Raw genomic sequence first — 7,660 nt, 5'->3', positions numbered from 1 at the left:
GCAGATCACGAGGTCAGGAGATGGAGACCATCCTTGCTAACACGCTGAAACCCCATCTCTACTTAAAAAAAAAAAAAAAAAAAAAGCCAGGCATGGTGGCAGGCGCCTATAGTCCCAGCTACTCGGGAGGCTGAGGCAGGAGAATGGCGTGAACCCTGGAGGCAGAGCTTGCAGTGAGCTGAGATCGCGCCACTGCACTCCAGCCTGGGCAACAGTATGAGACTCCGTTAAAAAAAAAAGAAAAAAAAGAAATGGCACAGGCATAGGAAACAAAACAAGGGCCGGGCGCGGTGGCTCAAGCCTGTAATCCCAGCACTTTGGGAGGCCGAGACGGGCGGATCACGAGGTCAGGAGATCGAGACCATCCTGGCTAACACGGTGAAACCCCGTCTCTACTAAAAAAATGCAAAAAAATTAGCCGGGCATGGTGGCAGGCGCCTGTAGTCCCAGCTGCTCGGGAGGCTGAGGCAGGAGAATGGCGTGAACCTGGGAGGCGGAGCTTGCAGTGAGCTGAGATCCGGCCACTGCACTCCAGCCTGGGCGACAGAGCAAGACGCCGTCTCAAAAAAAAAAAAAAAAAAAAAAGGAAACAAAACAAGATTCAGGAATAACTTGGATCAGTGAGTGAGCAGGTTATTCGGGGGAGTCTGCCGTGCCTTGGGTACCCTCATTGCCACACAAGGCACATTTTTAGCCCCAAACGGACCAATTGCCAGCTGGCCAGCGACCACCTCAACTCCGGGTAATGAGTTCCATATGTTTCCATAAGAGCCCAGCTAAGCTTTTCCCCAGCAGTTCTTACAGGGTTCTCTCCCTCCCCGCCTTCCAACTCGACGCTTGGCCACCCTTGTTCCATTTGCTCCTAACCAGGGTGGCAGGGAGGGGGTTAGGTGGGCAATGACAAGAGACAATGCTTTGGGAAGTCACCCTTCCCCGACTTCATTTTTGCAGATCCTCAAGCTAAGAGGCAGTCTCTTGGCCTCCCCAGGCCTCTGCTGCCCCATCTCTAAAGTGGAAAAAGCAACCCCTACTCAGGGTAGGGAGAGCATCATGAAAAGAGCCTTGGATAGGAAAGTGGGCGGCTGCTGTTCCAAACCCGACCTGAACACTAACTTGCTGTATCCCTGAGCAGGCTCCTGCTTCTCTCTGGGCTACATTTGTGACGTCTAACGGCCCTTCCTTCCATCCCTGACAGGTTTCAGACTCATAACAAATGACCCAGACAGCGAAGGAAGAACATCAGCTTTCCTGGGTGGATCCAGGGTAGGGGTCCCCAGGAAGCCTACCGCCTCCCTAGCCTGGCCACCCTCACTCTAAGCCCAGGCTCCCTTTGACAAGACTGGCCCAGTGAGAGTTTCTGCCTGCAGCATCGGGCACAAAGTAGAAGCAGGGTGGCAGCGAGGAGAGGAGGCGTCCTCCGATGGAAGGACAGCTCCACAGCCGAGAAGTGGAGGTTGTGGGGGTGGCGAGGGGGTGCCGGGGGCACCTATGATCATTCCCCAGCCACGGCAGGAGGTGAATATGAGTATATGAGTTCAAGGGACTTCAGATAACTCCTCCCTCCTTATCTGGTTTGTTAAAGACAACCAGCAAGTCCCGATCTCAAGGTGTCTCACTACCCTGATCCCGACTGCCCACCGACCCTACCCAAAGACGGACGCACTAACCTTGGCCTCTGACACTGCCTACAGACGGACCCCCACAGCCTGACTACCCACATTTATCCCTAAAGCCTGCCCCAGGCTGGCGAAACCCCAAATCCCGCCACGCTCTGACCCCTGATCTCAGTCACAAAGAGACTCCGTGACCTTGCCACTGACTGACCCCTAACAGGAGAACTAATCAGAGAACAATTAAATTGCTCGACTCTGAGCGAAGCACCTCGCGGAACAGAGGGGCGGAGGTGGGGAAGGAGACTCCAGAAGGCAGAGGCTTCCCGGAGGAGCCCAGCGGGCCTGGGGCCACACTCGGAAGGCCGGGAAGGCCCTGTGCAGGGCACGTCGCAGGCGCTCGAGGAATGCGAGTTGCCTGAAAGAACGAAGGAAGGAAGGAACCGGGTGCGATCCAGGGCGGTCTCGAGGCTGGGGCAGGAAGCGGGTGGGGGTGTGCCGAGGCTGCAGCGGCCCAAGCACAGCTGGGGGCAGCGGGAGAGCAGTGGGGTCAGCGACTCCGCTGGGTGGGGGGCCCCCCAGGCCGGGAGGCTGGGAACCGGGAGGCCGCGCTGCTGGCAGAGCGGCGGGGGCGCCGCGAGGCTCCGGATGGGCTGCGAGCCCCACCCGCAGGCTGCGGAGGGAGCCGGAGCCAGAGCGGAGCCAGAGCTCAGACATCCGGGCGCCAGCGAACACCTGCGAGCGGCCCCCAGGGCCCGCGGGGGTGGGGGCCGCCGGGAGGGGCGGGGCGGAGGCGGGGCCGGCTCGGCTCCGCCCCGCCGGGCTCCGGGCCACGTGGGCCGAGGCTCTGCCCCAGCCCGGGCGCCGCAGAGCCGCCGGTGGGGAGCGGCTGTCTCCGGGGAGGTCCGGGAGTGGGCAGAGGAGAGCTCTTGGAAGCAGCGCTGCGGGAAAGACCGCGGCAGGAGGTTTTCAGGTTTAGCCTGGGGCATGGGGAAGAATGGTGGCCACGAGGGGTGATGAGGCTGGGAAGACAGATAATTGAAGGTTGTCCTGCGCGTCCAAAGCTAGAGAGCTATAACTGGCTTTCTGGAAAGGACCCCATTTCTGGTGTCACAAGCATGAATTTGAATCCTGGTGTTGTTACTTAGAAGCCGTGTGGCCACCGGCAAGTTACTTCGCCTGTTCTGAGCTGCTTTATTTACGAAACAAAGACACCTCCCAAATGTATTTCACAGCCGAAGCGATCAGCTCTGAACCTGATCGCATGCGACAATTTGCACAAGACATTCAGCAGTGAATCTTGTAGTTCAGGAAGCCTCGTGGATACTTTATGCGCCTTATGGTTTATCCGAACAACACACCTGGAAGGGAGGTACCGACATCCCCCTTTCACAGATGAGGAGTCGTCCTAGGTCTTTCATTCCACAAGCACTCCCTGGGACAAGCACTCCCTGGGGACCAAGCATATGCCAGTCTCTGGGAATGGCGAGGGAAAAGAGCCAATCTGAAGTGAAGGCAAGAACATGAGCTTTGAAGCTAGAGGAAGCTGGGGTTCCTAAAGCCTGCTCTGCCACTTCCTTGCTGTGTGACCTGGATCAAGTTATTCAGCCTTTCTGAGTCTTTTTTCTGTAAACCAGGAATGATACTCATCATGGTGGTTTGTGAAGATTAGAACAAAAATGAAGATAAAATAGTCTGGAACCTGGCAGGCACTTCCATAGGTGATTATGACAGAAGACACTACTATCCTCTCTCTGGGAGTTTTCTGACCTAGGGCCAAATTGCTCTCACTCTCTAATGACTAATGGATTGGCATGCTGGTCTATCTTTTGTCCTGGCCACCTGAACAGTTCAGTCCTGGGAGTCCTGACAGGCAGTTTCCTTGGAATTAGCTTAATAATACCTCGTAGGTGTGTGATGCATTTCAAAGAACTTTCCCACCATTATCTTCTGTCCTGGGAGGCAGCAGGGCACAGGAGGAGAATGGCTCAGAGAGGTGGAGTGCTTGCTCAAGGTCACTCGGCAGCTGACCACCGCAGCCCTTTTTAGCCTTCCATGGTACCGAAACTTCCGAGCAAGCAGGAGGCAACGTGCTGTGGCAGAAAAGGGTATAAGACATTGAGCTCAATGCCTGGCTCTACTGCAGTTCATGGTGTAATGTGGGGCCTAGCACCTCAGAACCGCTGTCTTAGAATCAGCTTCCTTTACAGATGCAGAAACTGGGGCTCAAGAGAGGCAAAGTCCCTAGCCTGAGGTTATACAGCTAGGAGGTGACACAGCAGGGATTTGTGCCCTTGTATGGCCATTTCTAAAGCCAGCACAGCACACCTAAAAAACAATCCAAGATAGACTCAACCCAGGCTTTGTACTTGCTTTGGTGCAAGGGTTTCTCACATGAGGACTGAAGTCTGCGATTGCTCTGCGCTGTGTATTTTTTGAAGAGTGTTCATACCTTCCATCAGATCAGAGTGACCAGGTCACAAAACAGGTTAAGAACCACTGATCAGGCTGGGAGGTTGGTTGGCAATGGCAGAGGTTCTCCTCCTCCCCCATGCCCCTGTTCACCCCAGAAAGCTCACCAGGGTTAAGGCACTAAAGGTGATGACGTGACCTGTTTGTTATGAAATATTGAAGTAATTCATGCCAGGGACCAACACACAGATGAGATCATACCATAAACAGGAATCTCCAGTAAGGCCAGGCACCTGGTGAAGCCCACCTGGGGAGCCACCAGGGGTGTGGGGGAAGGCATGGGTTGGGATCTTGCTCTCTGCCCCACTTCCAGGCCTGGCCTCAAGGAATGGCCAGTCTCCAGCCCTGCTCCTGTTCACCACAGTCGAGTCACTTAAGTTACAGTTCAAATCCCATCTCTGCCTCTCAAGGGCTGTGAAAACCTAGTTCAGAAGCATTACCCACAGAAGTTCCCTTTCCCCATTTCTGAAATAGGGACAGGGATGCTTACAGAATAGGTTCCCAATGGAGGTGGTGTAGAAATACCAGCAGAAATGAGGACTGTGGAGTCTCTGCCTCACATTCCTTGTTCAGGGTCGGACTCTACAACCACCTAGTGTTAGAGAAGGGATTAGTATCAGTACTTCCCAACCAGCATCCAAATCTTTCTTATCCTTTTCAGGAGAGACCTCTTCTTTTTTCCAGTTTTGGAAGCCCGCAAGGAAGCCAGCCCAGAGAGCAAAAAGGAAATGAAACCAGGCCCAGTTATCAGTTTATTCATTTCTGGAATTGGTCTATCAACCACCACCCATGTCTGGGCACCAGGTGAGGCAAACTTGAGGCTCTACTCTCACCACATCCCCTGCTAGAAAGACATAGTTTATAGTGACAATAAAGAGGAAAGCTACTGCTAGATCTCAAGGGACATGAAAACTCAGTTCTCAACTTGCCTGAGCCCCCAACTTGCTGGGCGAGCTTGCACCAGTCTCTCTGGTTTCCCTTTATCCAGGAAATAACAGGGCAGAGTCCAGATCTTTTCTCTGCACCCATCACTCAATGGACATGGGACTCCCATCATGAACCCTTCTCTCCCCACCCCATCCCCTCTCAGCTGGGCAGTTTTTCATCTCTCTCTCATGGGAGTAAGCAAGCTCACTTTCCCAAAGCTCCCTAAATGCAGCCATGTGAGAGAAAGCATCATTAGTACTTAGTGGAGACGGATGTCATCATATACACAAGTGTTTAAAAATCGTTTATTATGCAAAATGTTAACTTTTATAAAAAGTTTAATATACATCGCATTGTTACAGAAAGTCACCTTCCTGTAAAAAAGGTACAAAAACCTATATACTCTATTATAGAGTTCATAAATCAGGGCAACAGAACCTTTCTCCAAGGAGACCAGAAGACCAGCTCTGCCGCCGCCTTGGCATAGTTTGGAGAGCAGCCATTCCTTCCACACCTCCAAGCTCTGAAAAGACAGTCCTTAAAACTTGGGGGTGGGGCAAGGGCGGGGTGACGTCGCCCAGCTGGTGGCCAGAGCTAGCTCTGGCTCTTCAGGCCACACAAGTTCACAGTCCTTCGCTCCAGAGCACCAGGTTCAGCCTCCAGGAAGGGGTTTGGTGAAGTGGGCAGGGCGAAGTTGGGGCCCATCCATGCCGTCCGGCTTCCGGCAGGAGAGGTTCCCGGGGTCCCAGGCCGAACGGGCGCCAGCACCTGCGTTCTGGGCGGGGGAGGAAAGAAGACCAAGGAGTAGTCAGTTTCCGCCGAGCGCGCCGAGGCGGGGGCCGTCCGCAGACTGGTCGGCGCCAGGGAGGAAACTTGGTCTCTACCTCCAGCTGATAACTCCGCGCCCCACGCTGCCCCCACCCAGTTGGCGCCAAAGACCACAGGCGGAGCTTGCACTACCCCTCCCACTTGGAACTGACACTAGCTGGGAGGGGGCTGCCGAAAACACAGCTCCCTATACAACTCCCAACAGACTTTTATTTAGTCGGACCCGCGTCTACTTTCCCAGACCCTCGGCCACAGCATGAGGGCAGGGCGACGCGCATTTAAGGCTGAAATGCACATCACATGGAAACTGACTGCCATTCATTTAATGCTACCATGGGCAAGTCACTTGTCCCTCTCTGGCCTCGGTTTCCCTAAACCGAGGGAGTGGCAATCTTTAAAAAGGTCTGCCAACTCCAGGACTTGCCGTTTAAACCTCCCTCTCCAAGGGAGGTGATACTCACCTGGAGGTGTCAGGACACGGCCGGGTCAGTGGCAGAAGCTCCTTTTGTCTTTGGAGATGACAAGTTCCGGAGAGAGTTCGGCTGTCTGATAAAAGAGGAAAAGAGGGAAGAGTTACACAAGGCAATCTGGAGCTCCAAGGGGCTGGCAGCATCCTTGCCTGGGTGTTCAGCCCTGCTCCGGCTTCCAGGCTTACCTGGATGGGGAGATGAGGGCCGTCCGGGGGTCCTGTGACTGGCTCGGCCAGGACCACCTGCAGGTCGAGAATGTAGTCAATGACGCGCTGTAGGATTTCCACCTGGCTAAGCTGAGTGCCTCTCGGGACTCCAGGTACCAGTTCCCGCAGGCGGGAGTAGCAGTGGTTCATGTCGTCCAGCAGGCTCAGCGGCTCCTCGGCTGCCGGGCCCTTGCCTCGGCCCCGGGCGATGGCCAGACTGCGTTCAGACAGGCAGCACACTGCCTCGTAGCAGCCGCGCACCGGGCTCAGCGCCTTCATTGCTGGGGAGTGAGTCCAGAGGTGCCCAAAAGGCGAAGAAACCCAAAGAAATCCCCTCACAGCGGCTTGCAATGCGCACACGCTCGCCGCCGCGGGCACTTATAGAGCCCGCCTCGAAGGCACGCCCCTTTATTCAAAACGGCCCGCCTCGGCCCCGCCCCTGCCGGCCCTGGGCGTTCACAGCCCGCTTAAATTGCAAACAGGCTTCCTCCGGCTGGTCTGACGCCGAAGACCGCGGAGCCGCGGATTCAAAGAATGAGGAAGCGCTGATACTGGGGCGAGGCGGGCCTCTTCGCCAGCAAGGATTTAAAAATCACTCAAAACCATTAACTTCAAGAATTTGCTTTTTCCTGGCAGCGCCCCAGATCTTTGAGCTTCCCTGCCCCCTGCCAGTCCGCCTTTAGCCCAACACTGGTTCGAACCCACAGCTCCTCTGAGGTCATAAATCCCTGAACAGCAAAGAAGCTCCCCCCTCCCTTTTTTTTAAGCAAAAGATTTTTCTTTTTTTGAGACGGAGTCTCGCTCTGTCGCCCAGGCTGGAGTGTAGTGGCCGGTTCTCAGCTCACTGCAAGCTCCGCCTCCCGGGTTTACGCCATTCTCCTGCCTCAGCCTCCGAGTAGCTGGGACTACAGGCGCCCGCCACCTCGCCCGGCTAGTTTTTTGTATTTTTTAGTAGAGACGGGGTTTCACCGTGTTAGCCAGGATGGTCTCGATCTCCCGACCTCGTGATCCGCCCGTCTTGGCCTCCCAAAGTGCTGGGATTACAGGCTTGAGCCACCGCGCCCGGCTAAGCAAAAGATTTTTCAAGGGAAACTTGTAAGGAATTAGTGCCGCCTTGTTCCCCAATTTGCTGTTCGTCTGACCTCCA

At 55.0% G+C, this 7,660-nt stretch overlaps 1 protein-coding gene across 1 annotated transcript; it reads right to left on the bottom strand.

Moving 5' to 3' along the window:
• Positions 1-5,292: 5,292 nt before the first annotated feature.
• ID3 (inhibitor of DNA binding 3, HLH protein) lies at positions 5,293-7,205 on the bottom strand. The gene is made up of 3 exons (XM_033227872.1): positions 6,493-7,205; positions 6,299-6,383; positions 5,293-5,784 (listed from the first exon to the last, which is right to left on the bottom strand). Exons 1-2 carry the CDS (start codon positions 6,790-6,792, stop codon positions 6,324-6,326), a joined length of 360 nt encoding a protein of 119 aa, XP_033083763.1. The 5' UTR covers positions 6,793-7,205; the 3' UTR covers positions 5,293-5,784; positions 6,299-6,323.
• Positions 7,206-7,660: the final 455 nt, after the last annotated feature.

Source organism: Trachypithecus francoisi, unplaced genomic scaffold (assembly GCF_009764315.1).
Source record: "Trachypithecus francoisi isolate TF-2019V2 unplaced genomic scaffold, Tfra_2.0 Lachesis_group12, whole genome shotgun sequence".
Classification (NCBI taxonomy): Eukaryota; Metazoa; Chordata; class Mammalia; order Primates; family Cercopithecidae; genus Trachypithecus; species Trachypithecus francoisi.
The sequence above is the reverse complement of the archived record's forward strand: the minus strand, read 5'-3'. Positions and strand labels throughout refer to the sequence as shown.